The sequence below is a fragment of the Rhinatrema bivittatum genome, chromosome 4 (genome assembly GCF_901001135.1).
Source record: "Rhinatrema bivittatum chromosome 4, aRhiBiv1.1, whole genome shotgun sequence".
In the NCBI taxonomy this organism is placed as follows: Eukaryota; Metazoa; Chordata; class Amphibia; order Gymnophiona; family Rhinatrematidae; genus Rhinatrema; species Rhinatrema bivittatum.
The window spans coordinates 290,827,199-290,849,041 of record NC_042618.1 but is presented as its reverse complement, the minus strand read 5'-3'; the positions used below and the strand labels follow the sequence as shown (position 1 = coordinate 290,849,041).

The following is a 21,843-nucleotide window of genomic DNA, read 5'->3' as shown; positions in this document are numbered from 1 at the left end:
AATAGTAACCTACCACACCGAGGAGGCACCGACTGCGAAGGGGGACCCGATGAGGAAAAACCAGGAAAAAGACCCGGATACTGTTGAGAAAAAATAAAAAATAGAGGAGCTCCACAAACCACAAGGCAACTGCACCTCAGAAAATAAGAGACTGAAGGGGGACATTGCCTGCACACATGGATAGTGGCATGTTGGGCATGCTCAGTGTGCTGGTCAAAGCTTATAGAAACTTTGACAAAAGTTTTCCATGCCGGGCTCCATCGGATGATGTCACCCACAAGTAAGGACTATCATCCTGCATGTCCTAGGAGAATGCAAATATTAGGACAGGCAATAGGAGGCCCAGAGACAGGCCTTCGTCTGACTTTTTCCGATAGAAGAAGACAATCGGGCTCCACCTCTTCAACAACGGCATCAAAGAGATCCAATGCCGAGCCTCGAAGCCAAAAAGGCATTGGCATTAGTCTCCATTGGTGCTCGATGCCGGGAGCAGGGAAGGGGTCCTATGGCTAGTAGAGCTCATCCTCTAAACAGGTCAGGGTCTCACAACGGCTTACACAGGTTCAGGTGTTTGCCACCGATCTACTCAATTTCGAGGAAGTCTTGCTCACCCTCCTGCTTCCCAGTTGATGTTGGCATTGAGGATCTTCAAGAAGTTGAATAGAAATATCCAGTAAGGCTTGGAGAAGGCACTACAAGGCCTTGATGCCGGAACATCGAGCACTGAAGCAGGTACCTTTGATCCTCAAGCCTCTTCTCAATTCCTTGTGGATGCTTGATGTGAGATGCACATGGAAGATCTGATGCTTATACCCGGAGGGCATCTGTGTCAGTGACTTTCTACCCATTGCTGATTTTCAGCTCTTCAAGGTAGGAAGCTTCCCCAGGTTGTTGAAGCTTCTTGGGATCTAGGCCAAAACAGCCAATTGCACCATTCCTCAAGAATTTGGGAGGGGATTGAGCACAGAGGGTCCTCACCACCAATGGACCAGAGTTAGTCAAACCTAGAATATTCTTGGAAATGTGACTATGACTCCGCAAATGCCTCTGAAGATGGGGTATCAATGTGGTTCCCCCCACCCCTCTCTTCTACCAGAGAGAAGGAAGTCCCCACCTGAGCAGTTATCCACCACTTGTCAGAAAAATGAATGAGAGCATTCCATTTGCATTGCAGAGGATAGACCAGAAATCAAATGCCGGATATCCTTCAGTTCATGGAGTCCCCTAAGGAAATCATGGCAGTCCCAGTCTATGAAGTCCCTCAGGAGGTACAGATGAGTATGTGGGAAAACCCCCTCTCTGTGGCTCTTGTTAATAAGAAAGTGGATGTGATCTATCTGTCCAAAAGTTTCCCAGATTCAAAAAAATGGCAGTTACCACACCAGACTGTGGTAGTTGAATCTTCTTGCAAGAAAACCAAGAGATCTAGAACTCATTCCTCAATGCCCCAGGGAAGGACTGTAGAATCCTTGACACCCTAGGAGAAAGATTTATCAGAGGACTATGCTCAACACCAGCATAGCTTCCTACCAGGTCTTCATGGACCAGTATATGTGGGACTTGCTGAAGAAAATGTAGGGGGTGGCCAAATGGCTTCTTCAAAAGTCCTCCAGTTACTGGTGGACAAAAGGGTTAAAGTGTGGGAAACACATGGCTTGATGTTTTCAAGATGGCATTGACAGTCTCTGTCATGGGGATTGGAGCCCGCAATCTCGCCTGGCTGCGGGCTTCAGATCTCCAGAAGTGGAGGAAAGACTTGTGACGTGCTGTGTACAGGAAAGAACCTCTTTGGAGATAGCATGAAAAATATGGTTGCATAGATCAAAAATCACTGTGCCATGCTTTAGCAGTGCTCCACTGGAACTCAAGACCTGGCTTCTTCCTCCAGGAGGTGTCCAAGGCCAGGGCATAGGATGCACTTTTTGCAGCTGAGAAGACACTATCCTCTGCCCCCTCATTCCCATACACAGCAGGCCCCATAATATCAACTGAGGCAGCAGCCACCTAAGCCACCCCCTCCCCCAACCTGCCAACATGAGGGACAGGGTTTTGACTGGATCCTGGAGAACATAACCAGTATCCTGGAAGCCTTGCCAGAGGAACTTCAGTTTGTAGGGAGGCTGCAGTTTTACATAACCCAGTGGCCCAGTGTAACTTCAAATGTATGGATCCTCAGGGTAATCAGGAGAGGCCTCAGTTGAAATCTATTGGGTGTCCTGTCAAATCAGCCCCCAGACCCCAGTTGGGAACTTCTTCAAGAAGAGTTCTCCTCCCTCTTACTGGCCAATGTGGTTGAGCCTGTTCCACCAAGGCGAAGAGGGCAGGGATTTTATTCCAAGTATTTCCTGATTCCAAAGAAAACAGGGAAATTTATTCCCATCCTAGACCTAAGGGCCTTGAACAAATTCATCAAAATGTTCATGTGGTTTCTCTAGGCATCTTAATCTCCTTCCTTCAAAAAGGGGACTGGCTATGTTCTTCCAATTTAAAGGATGCTTACAGTCAGAGATTTTCCCTGATCACAAGAAATATCTCAGATTCATGGTGGAAAACATGTATCATGTTCCATCTTTTAGGCTAGCATCTGCCTCACATGTCTTCACAAAATTCCAAACTGTGGTGGCAGTGCACTTATGCAAACTGCCTGTCTGGACAATTGGCTGGTCAAGAGTGCATTTCTGGTAGGAGCTGAAGAATTGGTGGGTATGACCATCCAGGTGTTAGTTACTACGGATCATTGTCAACTACTCCAAGTCTCATTTGAACCCATCATCTCAAATGAAGTTTATTGGAGCTCTGCTAGACATGACTGAGGCAAACGTCTTCCTTCCATAACAAAGGGCTATCACCTTTATGTCCACAATGGAAGAGATACAAAAGAGCAAACATTAGCATAGGATATGTTGATGCTGTTGGGTCTCATGGTATCAACTGTTTATGCCACTCGATTGGCATGTTTTTACATGAGAAGAGCCCAATGGACCTTGATGTCTCAATGTCTGCAAGCCATTTAAGATCTGAGGCAGCATCCAGATCATAAAACCACTCAGGAACTCCCTGTCCTGGTAGTGGGGCAATTCCAATCTGGTCAGGGGAATTCCCTTCCAAATTTATTTGGTACAAATTGTCTTTACGACAGATGTGTCTAACCTGGGCTGGGGAGCTTATGTAGAGAGGCCCTGCAGACAGAGACTAAGGTCAGCTCAGGAAAAATCTCATCAGATAAACTTTCTGGAATTTCGGGTGATCCGATATACTCTAGAGGCTATCAGAGATTGGTTATCCAACAAAGTTGTCCTTGTCCAGACGGACATCCAAGTTGCGATTTACTATATCAACAAGCAGGAAGATACATGATCATATCTCCTGTGTCAGGAGGCTGTCCAACTGAGCTGAGCCATCTCTCAGGTGATGGTACTCAGGGCCTTGTACCTGGCAGGTGTGGAGAATGTCCTCGCAGACAGGCTATGAGTCTGTCCATGGAAGCCCAAACGTGGTCCCTTGACTGAGGGGTAGCAAATCAGATCTTCCACAACTGGTGCATACAGGTAGTGGATCTGTTCCAGAAAATGGGCATGCAGCAAACTAGCCTTGGATGCCTTTTCCCTGAATTGGTACAGGGAACTGCTGTATTGATATCCTCCAATCTCACTAGTGGCAAAATCTCTTGAAGCTCAGAGGTCAGGGGGGACCATGATTCTCATAGTCCCCTATTGGCTGAGGCAGATCCAGTACCTGACCCTTCGGAAGATGTCCATCAGGGAACAAATCAGACTGGGGACTTCTCCAGATCTCAATACTCAGGATCAGGGCAGGATGCCCCATCCCAGAGTCAAGTTGCTTTTGCTCATCGCTTGAATATTGAGAGGTTGATTTTGCAACACTATGAGTTGTCTGACAGTGTGTCTTGAGTTACTTCAGCTTCAAGGAAAGATTCCACTAAAAGATCATATGGATTTCAATGGAGGAGCTTTGCTGTGTGGTGTGAGCAGAAGACCCTAGATCTTTTCTCCTGATCCACATAAAAACTGTTTGATTACCTTCTACATCTGTCCGAGTTTGCTCTCAAGACCAACTGTAAGAGTTCACTTTAGTACAATTTGTGCCTACCATCTCCATGTATAAGGTAAGCCCATCTCTATACAGCCTTTAGTTGTCCAGTTTATGCAGGGCCTGCTTCATTTGAAGCCTCCCATAAGGCCTTCTGCTGTCATTCTTTCCCAGCTACTGAAATCTCCCTTTGAGTCACTGCATTCCCATGACCTGAAGTACCTAACCTGGAAGCTCTTGTTTTTGGTGGCAGTCATTTTGGCGCACACGATCAGTGAGCTCCAGGCTCTAATAATCTATCCACCTTATTCCAAATTCTATCATAATAGGGTGGTCTTATGGTACCCATCATAAATTTTGGCCGAAAGTGGTGTCAGAATTCCAACTTCTGTCAATATAATAAGGAGCCATCTTAACAAGTCAATCATTCTTCCAACATTTTTTCCCAGGCTACATTCCATTACAGTGAGCAAGCACGGCACAGCTTGGACTGCAAGAGATCTTTGGCCTTCTACTTGGAGTGGAGTGAAGCCCATAAAATATTCACCCAACTTCTTGTTTCTTTTGACACAGCAAACAGACTATATCTAATTGGCTAGCAGATTGCATGTCCTTCTGTTATGCCCAGGCAGAGCAAAATCTGGTGGGCCATGTCAAGGTGCACTGTGTCTAAGGCATGGCAGTGTTGGTAGCTCACCTGTGATCAGTCCCCAAGGAGGAGATCTGCAAGGCTGCAACATGGAGTTCTCTCCACTCACTCACATCTCACTACTGTTTAGACAGGGATGACCAACATGGCAGTAGGTTTGGCCAGCTGTTTTCTGAAACTTGTTTGAAGTATAGAATCCAACTTCTTTCACTCATAGGGCCAATTGTTTTTGTTACAGGCTGCTCCTCATAGATTGAGAATAAAAATTGAAGAAAGGCTTGTTGCCAAAAAAATATTTTTGTCCATTGACGCTTGTTCTCTTCCCCCTTTTTTTTGTAGGGGCAGCCAGTAGTTAGGGATTCCCCATTTGTGAGGACTGCCATTCTGCTTTTCCTCTAAGAAAACAGAGTTGCTTAATTGTAATAGGTATTCTCGAAGGACAGCAGGATGTTGGTACTCATGAAACCCATTGACCTCCCCATGGTGTTAGTTTCACTGGTATTTTGTTATAATTGCTAAATATAAGACTGCAGGGACCCCACTTGGATGTGTGATATAATGGCATGTGGAGGCATGCGCAGTGAGGCATAGAAAGTTTTAGAAACTTTGACATAAGTTTTCTGTGCTAGGCTCCATTGGATGATGTCGCCCATATGTGAAGACTGACAACCTGCTGTCTTCCTGCAGTGAAGTGTATCAGGTTATTCTGGTTTCTAGGAAGGAATCTACCTGAAAAAAAATAATATGGATTGAAGAGGAGGAGGTTTGCTATCTGGTATGCGGGCAAGATCGGAGATTCCTTTTCTTTTCCCACACAAAAACTGCTTGAATACCTTTTTACATTTTTCAGCATCAGACTTCAAAACCAGGTCTATTACGTTTACCTGCATGCAAGTGATGCTTACCATCAGCATGTAGATGGAAACTCAAACTCTGTGCAGCCCTTAGTTTTCAGATCTATGTGGAGCTTGCTTCAATTGACGCCTTCGATCTAGCCACTTATTGTGTCATGGGACCTCAGCATGGTTCTTACGTAGCTGAGGAAAATCTCCTTTGAACCTTTGGCCTTCTGAGAGCTAAAGTAACTGACCTGAAATGTCATATTTTGTATAGTAGTCATTTCAGCCCAGTCCAGTAAGCTTCAGGCTTTACTGGCTTATACTAAGCTTTATCGTAATAGGGTGATGCCGCCTAAGAGGATGTAAATATTCCACCTTAAAAAGTCAATTGTTCTGCCAACATTTTTCGCCAGGTTACATGTTAAGAACATAAGAACATGCCATACTGGGTCAGACCAAGAGTCCATTAAGCCCAGCATCCTGTTTCCAACAGTGGCCAATCCAGGCCACAAGAACCTGGCAAGCACCCAAAAACTAAGTCTATTCCATGTTACTGTTGCCGGTAATAGCAGTGGCTATTTTCTAAGTCAACTTAATTAATAGTAGGTAATGGACTACTCCTCCAAGAACTTATCCAATCCTTTTTTAAACACAGCTATACTAACTGAACTAACCACATCCTCTGGCAACAAATTCTAGAGTTTAATTGTGCATTGAGTGAAAAAGAACTTTCTCCAATTAGTTTTAAATGTACCTCATGCTAACTTCATGGAGTGCCCCCTAGTCTTTCTATTATCTGAAAGAGTAACTATCCGATTCACATCTACCCGTTCTAGACATCTCATGATTTTAAACACCTCTATCATATCCCCCCTCAGCCATCTCTTCTCCAAGCTGAAAAGTCCTAACCTCTTTAGTCTTTCCTCATAGGAGAGCTGTTCCATTCCCTTTATCATTTTGGTCGCCCTTCTCTGTACCTTCTCCATCGCAAGTATATCTTTTTTGAGATGCGGCAACCAGAATTGTACACAGTATTCAAGGTGTGGTCTCATCATGGAGCAATACAGAGGCATTATGACATTTTCCGTTTTATTCACCATTCCCTTTCTAATAATTCTCAACATTCTTTTGCTTTTTTGACTGCCGCAGCACACTGAACCGATTTCAATGTGTTATCCACTATGACGCCTAGATCTCTTTCTTGGGTGGTAGCTCCTAATATGGAACCTAACATTGTGTAACTATAGAATGGGTTATTTTTCCCTATATGCATCACCTTGCACTTATCCACATTCATAGAGGTTAACAAGCTCACACAGGTTAGATTGTAAACTTCTACTTAGAACAGATTAAAGCCCATAAAATGTTCACTAAGCTTTTTGTTTTCTTTGACACCAACAATCTGGGATTGCTATAACAAAACTAACATTATCTAATTAGATAGCAGCTTGCATATCCTTCAGTTATACTCAAGAGGCCTGATTCTGAAAAGGGATGTTTTGTTTCATAATGTTAGGACCATGGCAGCAATAGTAACCCATCTGAGATTGGCCTTCATTGAGGAGGTTTTCAAGGCTGTGATGTAGAGTTTGGTCCACACATTTACTTCAATGTCTGCTTGGATGCTGACTTGAAGCATACTATTTCTACTAATTATCATTTTAATAGCGCTACTCGGCATATACAGTACTGTACGAAAAACATATAAGAGGCAGTCTCTTCTCAGAGTTTATAATCTAAAAGACTTGGGGAATTTCTTTTATTAAGAAAATTGTTAAAAATTAATAAGGCTGTAAGAGGGGATAATCAAGGGTTAAGATTTAAAAGCATCTTCAAAAAAGTGGGTTTTTAGATTGGATTTAAATAAGGCAAGAGAGGCAGCATGATGCACCAACTCAAGAAGTCTGTTCCAATCAAACAGTACAGCCAGAAAGAAAGCAGAGTCAGGAATTGTTGCTAGAGGAGAAGGGCATAGATAGGCATGATTTGCCTGATGAGCAGAGTGCACAAGGAGAGATATAGGGGGATAGAAGAGACAGCTGCAGAGTTGAGGCTCTTGTAGGGGAGTAAGAGGAGCTTGAACTGTATGCAGAAATGGATAGGGAGCCAATGTAGTGACTTGAGAAGAGGGGTTAAAAGGGAGTTGCAACTTTGATGAAAGGTAAGTCACACAGCTGAATTTTGGAAAGATTGAAATGGAGATAGATGGTTCACTAGAGTCCTGTGAGGAGCAGGTTACAGTAATCTAAGCAGGAGGTTTTGAGAGAGTGGATAAGGGTTCTGGTAATGTATTCAGAAAGGAAGGGATGGATTTTGGTGGTGATATAGAGAAAGAGACAACACATTTTAGCAGTGTTTGGATACGTGTAGAGGAGGGAGAGAGGAAATAAAGATGACTCCAAGGATACGGGCTGAAGGGACTGGGAGGATTACAGTGTTATAGACAGAAATAGAGAAAGGAGGAAGTGGGGAAGTGGGTTTAGAGGGAAGATAAGGAGCTTTGTGTGGTGGGACATCCAGGCGATCGTGAGACATGTCAAACAAGCAAGCTGAGATTTGGGACTAGATTGATGAAATTTCTGGTTTAGAGATGTAAATCTGGGAATCAACAACATAAAAATGGTATTGAAATCCATTAAAAGAGATCATAGCACTTAGGGAATTAGTATACAGAGAGAAGAGGGCCTAGGACAGAACCCTGAGGCATACCAGTTGACAGAGGGGACAGCAGTAGAGGAGGATCCGCTAGAGTAGTGGTTCTCAACTGGTATGTCGCCAAGCACATGCAGGTGTGTCATCATACTTCCCGGTCCCCCGCTGACCCAGCTGCTCCCCCTACCCAAGCAAAATAGGTCCTCCACCCGGGCTTAAAACGCTGATAGCCCGGGTGGAACGCAGCAGGACAGCTGGAGTCAGTGGCACCAGCATGTCCTCTTCTTCCCGCTTCCCGCCCCCCCCCCCCCCCACGGCCCAGAAGAGAAAGTGACAAGCAGCGGGGGCGTGCAAAGGAAGAAGAGACCATGCTAGTGCGGGCAGCATTGGCCCGAAGAAGAGAAGAGAGGCGCGGCCTAAGGAATGAGCAGTGCATCTTGGAGAAAAATGAAGAACAATGTCAACCCCCGCGGCCGATGGGACTCCTTTCTCCGCGAGGGCTGAAAGTGAAGGAGGTTGCTGCTGCCTTTAGGGTTGGAAGTGGAGGAGGCTACTGCTGTCGCTAGTTCGGGGGGGGGGGGGAGAGTGAGTGAATGAGCAAGCATATGTGTTTGAGGTGCTGTGTGTGTGAGTGAGACAGCATGTATGTGAATGATTGAGGCCTGTAGTGTGTGATTGAAAGCCTGTGTGTGAGAGAGAGCATGAATGGAAGTGTATGACTGAGAACCTGTATGTGTAAGTTTGTGATTGAAAACCTGTTTGTGTGAAAGAGTATGCATGTGTGAGAGAGATCATGTGTATGTATGATTAAGAGCCTGTGTGTATAAGTAAAAGAGAGACCATGTGTGTCCGTGTGTGATTGAGAGCTGGTTTAGGTGAGGGAGCATGTGAACATGCGATTGAGAGCCTGTGTGTGACAGAAAAAGATAGCATGTATGTATGCAATTGAAGGCCTGTATGTGTAAGCATGAAAAGACAGACAGCATATGTGTAAATGTGTAATTAAGAGCTTATATAAGTGATATTTAAGTGATTGAGAGCCAGTGTGAGAGAGAGAGAGAGAAGAAAGTTGCAAGCAAACTATCCCTCCTGCTAATTCAAAACAATCTCAGGGCACCTGGATATCAAACGTTCCCAGATATGCAGAGCAAAACATTTTTTTGTATCCTTATTTTTCATTATTGGGCCTTTGTGGCTGCTATTTTGAAATATTTTATTGGTATCTAGAAATGTTTGATACGAGTTTTTAATTATTGGATATTCCATTCATCAGCTGTTTCAAAATAATCTGGTCTTTTTGTTAGTATGGTTTTGCTGCTATTGATTTTATATTTCTTGATTTGTTTTATAAGAACTGGTGATGTTTCTCTTTTTCCTTTGTTACACTACATACAGAGACCCTGGCTTGTTGCAGTTTCCTATTCAGTTTTTGTATGCATGCTTCTAGTTATGTGTTTAGGTCTCTTTATTCTTTGTTAGGTGAGGGTCAGCACATGTGATTCAGGTGAGGTTTTCTGCTGGTGTGTAGTTTCTGTGTAGGGCTCTATAGTAGCCTGGCTTGTTCCGTTTTCCTAATAGGAGGTGTATTGATGTCTTAAGGCCTGGTGTAATATTTTCAGTGTTGCCTTTTCTTAAGTTTACTGTTTGAGTACTGGAAATTGGTGCTGTTTTGGTATGGGATGTTTACTATTTATGCAATTTCTGTTCAGACAGTGTATGTATCTTTCCCTTGTGTCATTCTTAACAATAAAAATAATACTGGGTCTTTATTTTTTATTTCCGCCGTGAATTGTAATGAGCATTGTGTCACACATGTAAGCGTGGTCTATCAGGTGTGTCATAATGAGAAAAAGGTTGAGAACCACTGAGAGGACACACTAAAAATGTGATGAGAGGGGTAAGAGCAGCACCTGAATCACTTATATAGAGTATAATGGAAGTAATGCAGCTGGAGAAGGGGACCTTCCAGAAATACTTCTTTCCATAAGCTGAAGTAAATATATTTGGTGTTGAGAGTTCTGGGAGGTGAATAAAAAAAGATGTAATTGTGTGGGCAAATAATCCTTTGTGGGCAAAGTGGCGGGTGTTAATGCAGCATCTATGGTTGCTCTGCCCATTAAGTGCCCTGAATTTATTTTTTTGAGTTGTGTGGCATATCTTTTTGCCCTACTTTGAATATTGCATGGCTAGATCCTTTTACAGCAGTTCCTATTTAGCAGATACTAAATATCCTGAGAAATTTGCCCGTTGCAACACAAAAGGATCAGGGGTACATTGACTACTAAGCAACAAAGGGCCAGCTTTAAGCCTTATGGGAAAAGTCATTAAGGATTATTTGTGCAAGTTGTACAATTTGTTTGCATAATTTATTTTTGTGCAAGCTTAGTCTACACAGAAAATTAAGGTTTTTTTCAGGATAAATGTACAGTTTTAAAACTGCATAAGCAAACTGAGTAGTGAGATCTCTTCAGATTTCAGTCATACATAAGTATTTGAGTTATGTATCTTATATGGTAAGCAAGTTAAAAATTGAATCTCTCATAAGATATATTTCTTATATGATTTATATAAATTGAAAAAATTGAATCTCAATTTTTCTTAAACAGAGGTTAGCAAGACAAAATATGGCATTTAAACATTTACCCCCATTTACCAGCTAAATTTTATCTGGTTATGTCATTACTCAGCTTAATATTTAGCTGAATAAAAAGAGCTAGCATGAGAGCATTCTGATGGTATGGCTAAAATTTATCTGGCTAACCCTGAATATTGGTCACACATAATAGAAGATTTGATCAGTCAGTCTTCCAGGGTCTCTTTGAAAGCCAGAACCCAACTCCATCCTCCCTAGGGCCCATTTTTATTATTTTGGAGTGTCTGTGGCCCATTATTATTATTTCAGTTTGTCTCCATTAAATAAAAATCCGAATATTGGTTTTCCCACAAAAACATGTTCACCATCCATTGAACACAAATAGCTCTATTGACAAATAGCTCTATTACATTAAAGCACAGGTAAATAAAATAAAAAGTCTGACAGACTTTCAGATACTTGAAAGGTTTTAATGATCCAAAGACAATGACAAACCTTTTCCGTTGGGAAAAAAAATATCAACAGAACCAGGGGTCACGATTTGAAGCTCTAAGGAGGAAGGCTCAGAACCAATGTCAGGAAGTATTTCTTCACGGAGAGGGTGGTGGATGCCTGGAACGCCCTTCCGGAGGAAGTGGTGAAGACCAAAACTGTGAAGGACTTCAAAGGGGCGTGGGATAAACACTGTGGATCCATAAAGTCTAGAGGATGTGATGAAGAGAGGGTGGCTTGCGGGAAAGACGGCTACTACCTGGAGATAATATCCTTATTCAATAGACATACACACGGTTTATGCAACTCTGACAGTGCTCTATGCTTCAACGGCAAGAGGAAATGTGGAATAAAGGATTTGAATTCACAAAAAAGCGGGGAGTAGCTTGCTTGTTACGGCAGATACTATGCCAAACCAAACATGCCTGATACTTCACTTTTAATGCTTATCCAGTGTAGCTCTCTGCTTCAACGGCAGGGGGAAATGAAGAAAAGATGATTTTATATTCAGACAACAACCAACAAGGACTGAATTACACAGTCTGGGTAAACAAATAAGCATGGGTGTAGCTTGCTTGTTACTGCGGTTACTACCCTGAATCAATTAAGCCTGATACTTCACTATCAATACATATCCAGAGTAGCTCTCTGCTTCAACGGCAGGGGGTGTGAAGAAAAGTGGATTTATATTCAGATAACCAACAAGGACTGAATTGCACAGGCTGCGTAAACAAATAAGTGTGGTAGTAGCTTGCTTACTGTGGCGGTTACTACCCCTAACAAATTAAGCTAGATACATCACTTAGAAGCAGTTCCAGCACTGCTCTCTTCATTAATGGCGGGGGTGGAAAGGGAAATAGAACCAAAAGGTTACATTAATGGGGGAGTGGAAGGGAAATAGAAACAAAAGGTTACTAAAGGCCAAGAGTAACAGATAAGTATGAGAAAAAAAAGTGTGAAAGCTTGCGGGGCAGACTGGATGGGCCATTTGGTCTTCTTCTGCCGTCATTTCTATGGCTTATTTATTGTTTTAAGGTAAACTTTATCCTGTAGGTCCTTCTTGTACGGCTGATTACTGCTGCTTTATTTATTTATTTATTTATTTTTGAGAAAGTGTAATTGCTCATCTGTAACAGGTGCTTTCCATGGACAGCAAGGTAATCAACCATGCATGCTCTCCCATTTTCCCTTGGAGTTGGTTTCTTTTAAAGATTCCTCTAAGACTGAGGGGCTCCGTGCAGCGGCGGCTACACTGGAAGTCCTACATATGCCTGTAGAAGTTGCTCTGCATTGGTGCCATCAGATGTCGCCCATTTGTGTGGCTGCTTATTCCGTTTTCCATGGTGCTCTCGGTAAACAACTTAGTTTTACCATCTTATTCACAGATCTTTATTTTTAATATTAAGTCTAAAATATTTTTTATATATTTCTAGGTCGGGATGATCAGAAAGCTGACTGCATTTTGTATTATGGTTTTGGTGATATATTCAGAATAAGCGCAATGGTAGTAATGGAGAATGTGGGGCAAAAGAAGTTGTATGAAATGGTGTCCTACTGCCTGAATCAAAATAGGTATGTTAATCCATGTTTGTTTTACTTCTGTAGACTGCCTGTTACATTTGTAAGCATTCCATATGTTGTGGCTTTTGTTGCTGAGCTTTATATTAACTAAAAGTTATTTGTCTGGTAAGTAAGAAAATTGCTCAAATATGACCTAAGACACTTGAAAACATCATGTGAAACATCTAATCTAAAATATACCTATTGTAATATGAACCGTTAAATAGATGCTACCCTTCTGGTAAGTTCTCCATCTTTTTTCTTCACAGTTTAAGTCCTGCTTTGATAATAGAACTTAATGCAAAGTCCTAGATCTGGTGCCCGGGGCCACACAAATAACAGGGCACCGGGAGCACACAGCTCCCAGCACTACCCGGGACATGGGTAGAGCAAGGGAGCCATGGGGAACTTAATGGTATAAGTATCCAGAGGTGTCCCGTGGTGTTTCAGTCAGCAGACTGATGTCACTGTGGTGTCGCAGGCACTGTTTGATGAGGTCACAGCCCCATATATAGCTGCAGCTTCAAGAAAGTTCCCCCATTTGCCAGCAACAAAAATCTAGGAGTGGTTGATCGAGGAGCGTTAGCCGGCGATCATTTGGAGTACCTTAGTGGTACAGCACAGGAGGCCCATGTGGCGGCAGGAGCCCAGCGGGTCAGCGCCAAGAGGGTCAGGAGGGGTCGTGGAGGAGGTTATTGGTGTGGCAGCCAAGCGAACCAGTTGGTCATTTTACTGAGGCCCATAGGCACCTAGGAGGAGGCTCACATGGTGGCTGGCAGCAGAACAGGCAGTTTGGAGGTGAATCCCCCCGTCGAACCCAGTTTGTGGACAAAAAGGGCCCGCGCAGAAAAATAAGAGGTGACTGTTTTGGGGGCATTGAATAAAGTTTAAAAAAAAAAGGGAGGTTAAAGGAACCCAATACTGTCACACGATGGAAGCACGGGGGAAGACAAGGCAGCTGCGTTCTGGTGCTCGGTGCATGGCCCTTGAGAAGGAAATGGAGGGAAACTCGGTGGTCAGTTCAGAGGGAAAGCAAAAAACACGGGGCAAAATGCAAAGCTCAAGGACGAGGCAGCACGAGAGAAGACCGTCAGAACAGGCCTGTTGAAGATGGTGGGCCAGGGCAGGAATGTGCAGCGGCAATGGGTACAGTGGCCGTGGAAATCCAGGAGGCAGGGGTTAGAGGGCCATTGCCTCCAGCACATACTGAACAACAGATGCTGGAACAGGGAGCGCTGTCCCTTCCTATTTTTCAGGAGTCAGCAGCCCAGAGCAGCAGCGGGCAGGCGGGCTCCGGGACAACCTACTTTACTAGCACAGCAGGTCAGCACAGGCAAATTTGGAGCCAATGTCAGCAGTCGGGTGATGGCTCCTTCTTAACTGCCAGTCTGCCGATAGCGGCAGTCAGCAAGAGAGGTGCTGAATTAGGGGTGCAGCAGAGTCAAGCAGGCCAAGGGGCGGGGACCCCTGACCCCTTCAGAACATCTGAAATTCAGCAACCAGCAATGATGGGGTACGCACCAGCCTGGCCAGGAATGGGATGGATTGCTTGTGTGCCTTGGCAAGTATACATGCAGGCTTGAACCCGGGTAATACGGGTTAAGCAAACTATATGTTGGGAAATAATGCGGGTTTTCTTCTGCAGTGGGTACAACCCAGATATACAGGTCTCAAAAGGCCATACTCTTATTTTCCTCCTGCATTAGCACCGAGGCCGGCACAGGCCACGGTGCAATCGGACAGTATTTCTATTCAGGTGCTTGGGGCAGGAGTTGTCAGTGGCACACAGGAGTTTCAGTGTGTCTCAGTCCAGCAGCTGGGAGCGAGACAGTGGCAAGTCTCAGTGTACTCACTGCACTGATGCAACAATCTAGCAGAGCTCCAACAAATGCAGTCGTGCCCAAGAGGCTAATATGACAGAGCAAAAGGTGTGTGGTGAGAATTTTCCTGGGACTAGCTGTACCTGCAGGCGGGGCAGTCGTCAAAGGTTCCAATGTCGTAAGGGGTGAGTTGGAGAGTGAGCAAGTGGCAAGTAGGCAGAGAGCAAAGCTGGGAACTACGGAGGGGGCACCGGTGAAAAAGGGCAAGGAGAAAAGGAAGAGAAGGAAGAAAGATAGCTCCAGGTCTAACTCTAGCAGTGTGTAGGAGACTTCTGATGTGAACAACTCCTTTGACAGTGGTCCCACATGGCGGGAGGGCGAGGCAGATGACGCTAACAGGGAGCCTCCAGTCATGCCCACATTATCAGAGTTATGGGAAAGTGTGCCCAGGGTGCTGAGAGAGAAAATTAAGAAGCGCAAATATATTGATATATTCAGGATAATGGAGGGGTGGAGGAATAGAGATGGTAGGAAGAAGGACAGGAAGAGGGATGTGGTTGGGGGGGCCAGATATAAAAGTTCCGAGAAGCATACTTAATTGAACAAAAACATTCCAAAGGATGATTATTCTGGTAGGATGACCCAACACAGTATGGTCTAATGTTAAGTTATGCGGACACCATCCTGGAGGCATACAAGGAGTATGAGGGATGGGCATGGCTTAACTATGACGAGCAATTCAGGGATAACATGAAGGAGAATCACTTTGTAATGGGGGCACTCAGGACATCAGCTGTGGCTCAAACAGATAAATAAGGCAAGTGATGCAGGAGGAAGAGGTAGGACAATCATGAAGCCTGGTAGTGCGGGTAGCTGGGTTGAGGGACCGGCACAGCGGGTAATAATAATAATGTTTGGCGTTTCAATAAATCAGCATGTAATTTTCAAGAATGTAAATTTAAACATGTTTGCTAGACTTGTTTCAGGGCACACCCGGCTTTTAAGTGCCACAAAAAGGTCACGGGAGGGAGTTCTAGTAAGCCCAGATGAATCCTCCATCTTTCAGAAGGCAGCAGCTCCGATAAGATTTTACAGCTTGTGGTTATGGTTAGATCTTTATCCTAGGAGGTGGGCGGCGAGCAAGTTATAGGAAGGATTCCAGGGAGGGTGTATTATTCCATATCAGGGTAGGATCTGTGGGAATTCCCCCTCCAATGCGCACCCTCAGTCAGGAAGCATAGCAATATCATACAGCAAAAAATTGAATGTGAATCGGCCCGGGACAGAATGGCGGGTCCATTCTCTGACACTCCCCCCCCCCCCCCCCCCCCTTTTTTTAGGGATATGATATTTTCGCTGTTTGCAGTAGTGCCAAAAAAGGAGCCAGGTAAATTCACCCACGGGGGATCAGTGAACAATCACCTGCCACAAGAGGAGTGCAGAGTGCAATAGGCATTATTTGATAGTGCAATTGCTTTGCTGAGGGAGTGTGGAAAAGGAGCATTAATGGCCAAGACAGACACCCATCCAGCTTCCTGTTGCTAGGTTTTCAATTCAAGAGTCAATTCTATTTTGATAAATGCATGCCCATGGGTTGCTCTGTATCATGCTCATGCTTTGAGCTCTTCAGTTCCTTCCTGCAGTGGGTGGTTGAGTATACGACACAATCCAAGAATGTGATCCATTATTTGGATGACTTCCTATTTGTGGGACCTGCAGGCGAGGGTACTTGCGAATGCTTATTGAGCAAATTTCATGCAATAGCCAAGGAACTGGAGGTGCCTTTAATGCAAGAGAAGACAGAGGGGCCCAACAACTGTCACTTGTTTTCTTGGAAATCCACTTCATTCTGAGAGAATGGTGTCCAGGTTGCCCAAGACCAAGTTGACCAAACTGTGGGAACTTATTTGAAAGGCATTACGGGTCAAAATGTTAACATAGAAATATAGAAATGACGGCAGAAGAAGACCAAACAGTCCATCCAGTCTGCCCAGCAAGGTTTTACACTTTTTTTTTTCATACTTTTCTGTTACTCTTGTCCCTTTAAATAATTTTTTTGGTTCTATTTCCCTTCCAACCCCACCATCGTAGATAGCAGTGCTGGAGCTGTATCTAAGTGAAGTATCCAGCTAATTGGTTTGGGTAGTAACCTCCGTAATAAGCAAGCTACTCCCACACTTGTTTACCCACTAACACTTGCTGATATGCAATAAGAACATGCCATTCTGGGTCAGACCAAGGGTCCATCAAGCCCAGCATCCTGTTTCCAACAGTGGCCAATCCAGACCATAAGAACCTGGCAAGTACCCAAAAACTAAGTTTATTCCATGCTACTATTGCTAGTAATAGCAGTGACTATTTTCTAAGTCAACTTAATTAATAGCAGGTAATGGACTTCTCCTCCAAGAACTTATACTATACTAACTGCACTAACCACATCCTCTGGCAACAAATTCCAGAGTTTAATTGTGCGTTGAGTGAAAAAGAACTTTCTCTGATTAGTTTTAAATGTGCCACATGCTAACTTCATGGAGTGCCCCCCTAGTCTTTCTATTATCCGAAAGAGTAAATAACCGATTCACATCTACCTGTTCTAGACCTCTCATGATTTTAAACACCCCTATCATATCCCCCCTCAGCCGTCTCTTCTCCAAGCTGAAAACTCCTAACCTTTTTAGCCTTTCCTCATAGGGGAGCTGTTCCAGTCCCCTTATCATTTTGGTAGCCCTTCTCTGTACCTTCTCCATCGCAATTATATCTTTTTTGAGATGCGGCGACCAGAACTGTACACAGTATTCAAGGTGCAGTCTTACCATGGAGCGATACAGAGGCATTATGACATTAGCAAGTTAAATGTAAGACATTGATAAGACAGACTAAGAGAGAATTTGAAAAGAAGTTGGCTGTAGAGGCAAAAACTCACAGTAAAAACTTTTTAAAATATATCCGAAGCAGAAAGCCTGTGAGGGAGTCAGTTGGACCGTTAGATGATCGAGGGGTTAAAGGGACACTTAGAGAAGATAAGGCCATCGCAGAAAGATTAAATGATTTCTTTGCTTCGGTGTTTACTGAAGAGGCTGTTGGGGAGGTACCCATAATGGAGAAGGTTTTCATGGGTAATGATTCAGATGGACTGAATCAAATCACGGTGAACCTAGAAGATGTGGTAGGCCTGATTGACAAACTGAAGAGTAGTAAATCACCCGGACCAGATGGTATATACCCCAGAGTTCTGAAGGAACTAAAAAATGAAATTTCAGACCTGTTTGTAAAAATTTGTAACCTATCATTAAAATCATCCATTGTACCTGAAGACTGGAAGATAGCAAATGTAACCCCAATATTTAAAAAGGGCTCCAGGGGCGATCCGGGAAACTACAGACCGGTTAGCCTGACTTCAGTGCCAGGAAAAATAGTGGAAAGTGTTCTAAACATCAAAATCACAGAACATATAGAAAGACATGGTTTAATGGAACAAAGTCAGCATGGCTTTACCCAGGGCAAGTCTTGCCTCACAAATGTGCTTCACTTTTTTGAAGGAGTTAATAAACATGTGGATAAAGGTGAACCGGTAGATGTAGTATACTTGGATTTTCAGAAGGCGTTTGACAAAGTTCCTCATGAGAGGCTTCTAGAAAAAGTAAAAAGTCATGGGATAGGTGGCGATGTCCTTTCATGGATTGCAAACTGGCTAAAAGACAAGAAACAGAGAGTAGGATTAAATGGGTAATTTTCTCAGTGGAAGGGAGTGGACAGTGGAGTGCCTCAGGGATCTGTATTGGGACCCTTACTTTTCAATATATTTATAAATGATCTGGAAAGAAATACGACGAGTGAGATAATCAAATTTGCAGATGACACAAAATTGTTCAGAGTAGTTAAATCACAAGCAGATTGTGATAAATTGCAGGAAGACCTTGTGAGACTGGAAAATTGGGCATCCAAATGGCAGATGAAATTTAATGTGGATAAGTGCAAGGTGATGCATATAGGGGTAGATTTTCAAACCGCGCGAATTGGCGTACTTTTGCTGGCGCATCAGGCGCAAGCAAAAGTACGCGGGATTTTAGTAGATACGCGCGTAGCCGCTAAAATCCTGGATCGGCGCGCGCAAGGCTATCGATTCTGTATAGCCGGTGCGCGCCGAGCCGCGCAGCCTACCCCCGTTCCCTCCGAGGCCGCTCCGAAATCGGAGCGGCCTCGGAGGGAACTTTCTTTTGCCCTCCCCTCCCTTCCCCTACCTAACCCACCCGCCCGGCCCTGTCTAAAGCCCCCCCCCCTTACCTTTGTCGGGGGATTTACGCCTCCCAGAGGGAGACGTAAATCCCCGCGGGCCGCTAGCGCGCCGGGACGCGACCTGGGGGCAGGTACAGAGGGCGTGGCCACGCCCCCGGGCCCGCCCCCCAAACGCTGCGACGGCCGGGCCCGGCCCCGACACGTTCCCCTCGCCAAACCCCCGGGACTTACACGAGTCCCGGGGTCTGCGCGTGCCGGTAGGCCTATTGAACATAGGCGCACCGGCGCGCAGGGCCCTGCTCGCCTAAATCCGCCCGGATTTAGGCGGATTTAGGCGAGCAGGGCTCTGAAAATCCGCCCCATAGGGAAAAATAACCCATGCTATAATTACACAATATTGGGTTCCATATTAGGTGCTACAACCCAAGAAAGAGATCTAGGCGTCATAGTGGATAACACATTGAAATCGTCGGTTCAGTGTGCTGCGGCAGTCAAAAAAGCAAACAGAATGTTGGGAATTATTAGAAAGGGAATGGTGAATAAAACGGAAAATGTCATAATGCCTCTGTATTGCTCCATGGTGAGACCGCACCTTGAATACTGTGTACAATTCGGCCGGGACGAGGCCGATCCGGGCATAGAAGGCCGGGCAGGACCTGCCTTCCCGCGGCACCTCCCCCCGCTGGGCGTGGCCGCTCTCCCCCGAATCAGCCTGGAGGGGGGTGGGCCGTGTGAACTCATGCGCCTTGGTGGCCCTCGGTCGGCCGCAGGAACCGGCAATCTAACACCCGGGGGCGCCGAAGCTACACTTACCAGCCTGCTCCAGACGGAGGCTGGGGCGGGGGACCTTGCTCTGTTTTCCGACCTCCTACTCTCCGCTGGGACAGCCCCATGTGGCTTGGCAGCATTCCTTGCTCGAGCCCTGCGCATCCTCCGATCCACAAGCTGTCGCAAACCTGACACTAACTAAAGCCTAATCGCGTCAGCCAGAAAACAGCACCGGAGCAAAACAGAAAATCTGTGCTCTGCTTCGCTGCTGGTTCCTGACTGCCATTATTAGCTTCTAAGCCCGCCAAAACTCTCCCGACCAATCGCAAAGCAGCATTTTAAAATTGTTGCTATTGCCATTCGTCATCATACTCCTCCCCCGCCCCCTGCTATTCTACCAGTGCTCCCCGCAGCTTGTCCCATGTTATAAGCGGCAGAGCGAAACAAGTTCACGGTGCCTTCTCTAATAAACTAAAAGGCTAGTCAATAATATTGGAAACCTGTCTGAACAGCCAGGTTTTGAATCCATGCCTGAACTGAAGGTAGTCTTAATCCAGTCTTATCTCTTTGGGCAGTAAGTTCAATAACCAGAGAGGGCCTTTTCTCACCTACATGGTAGCCTGCCCAGAGCTACTTAAATATTCTAGTCAAAGGCCATTCAGAGTTTTCAAAACGAATGTAAATAGTTTAAATTGGTTGTCATAGTAAACTGGTAACCAATGTAACTTTTCTAACACAAGTGTCATGTGATCTCTTTAGCTAGAATTAGTAAGCAGTCTAGCTGCAAAGTTCTGTACTCATTGCAACCTTTAAAGTTGCTTCTGGAATAGAACATCATAGATTGATATACAGTAATCTATGTGGGCTATTACTACTCTTTGCACTAGTATGTCAAGGTATGATGAAAAAAGGATCGCATTTCTCAAAGCAAATGTAGTTGCCCAAATGCCTACTTATTGACTATGGTAATTTAGGCCTTCATAGACAATTTTAAGTCTAGCCATACAAACATCTCATACTATAGTAGTTGTAAATTATCTGCCTTTACCACATCCTCTGACAATGAATTACAGAACTTAATTATGCATTAAGTGAAAAAGTATTTTCTCAGATTTGTTTAAAATATGCTGCTTAGTAACTTCATGGAGGTCCCCTAGTCTTTTTATTTTTGAGAATGAACAATTTATTCACAGTTACCTGTTCTACTCTACTCATGGTTTTATTGATCTCTGTCATATCTCCCCTTAGCCATTTCTTCTCCAAGCTCAAGAATCTTAACCTTTTTAGCCTTTCCATTCACTTTATCATTCTGTTGGCTCTTCTCTGTACATTTTCCAGTTCTAACTATATCTTTTTTGAGATGCAGCAACTAGAATTTCACACACTACTTTAGGTGTGGTCATACCGTAGGGTGATAAAGGGGTATTATGCATTCTTCATTCCTTTCCTAATAATTCCAAATATTCTGTTGCCTTTTTTGACTGCTGCTGCTCAGAGAGCTGAGGATTTTCATGACAACACCTAGATCCTTTTCCTGGGTGCAACTCCTAATATGGAACCTAACATTGTGTAATGTTTGGATTACTTTTCCCTATAGTGCATCACTTTGCACTTGTCCACATTAAAGTTCAACTGCCGTTTGGATGCTTATTCTCCCAGTCTCACAAGGTCGTCTTGCAGTTTCTCACAATCCACTTGTGATTTAACTACTCGGAATAATTTTGTGTTGACTGCAAATTAGATCAACTTACTTGTTGTTCCCTTCTCCAAATCATTTATAAATATATTAAAATGTAACAGTCCCAGTAAAGATTTCTGAGGTGCTCTACTGTTTACCTTCACTGAGAAAACTGACCATGTAGTCCTATTCTGTTTCCTATTTTTTAACCAGTTCGCAATTCACAATAGGACATTGCCTTCTATCCCATGACTTTTTAATTTTCTCAGGAGCCTCTCATGAGGCTTTTTGTTAAACGCCTTCAAAAAAGACAATTAGCACTACATTTACATAGAAACATAGAAATGACTGCAGAAGAAGACCAATAGGCCCATCCAGTCTGCCCAGCAAGCTTTCACACTTATTTTCTCATACTTATCTGTTACTCCGACCGCTGAGTTCAGGGCCCTTATTGGTAACATTTTTTATTCTAATTTCCTTCTACCCCCGCCATTGATGCAGAGAGC

General features: G+C 44.2%; 1 protein-coding gene across 3 annotated transcripts in view; it reads left to right on the top strand.

Moving 5' to 3' along the window:
• The window catches only part of RECQL (RecQ like helicase), a 290,842-nt gene that overhangs the window by 193,749 nt on the left and 75,250 nt on the right, over nt 1-21,843 (top strand). For all 3 annotated transcript variants that reach the window (XM_029600183.1, XM_029600182.1, XM_029600181.1), the window contains one exon: nt 12,709-12,847. In XM_029600183.1, the coding sequence (XP_029456043.1) occupies nt 12,709-12,847 (139 nt within the window). The remainder of the gene's footprint in view (nt 1-12,708; nt 12,848-21,843) is intronic.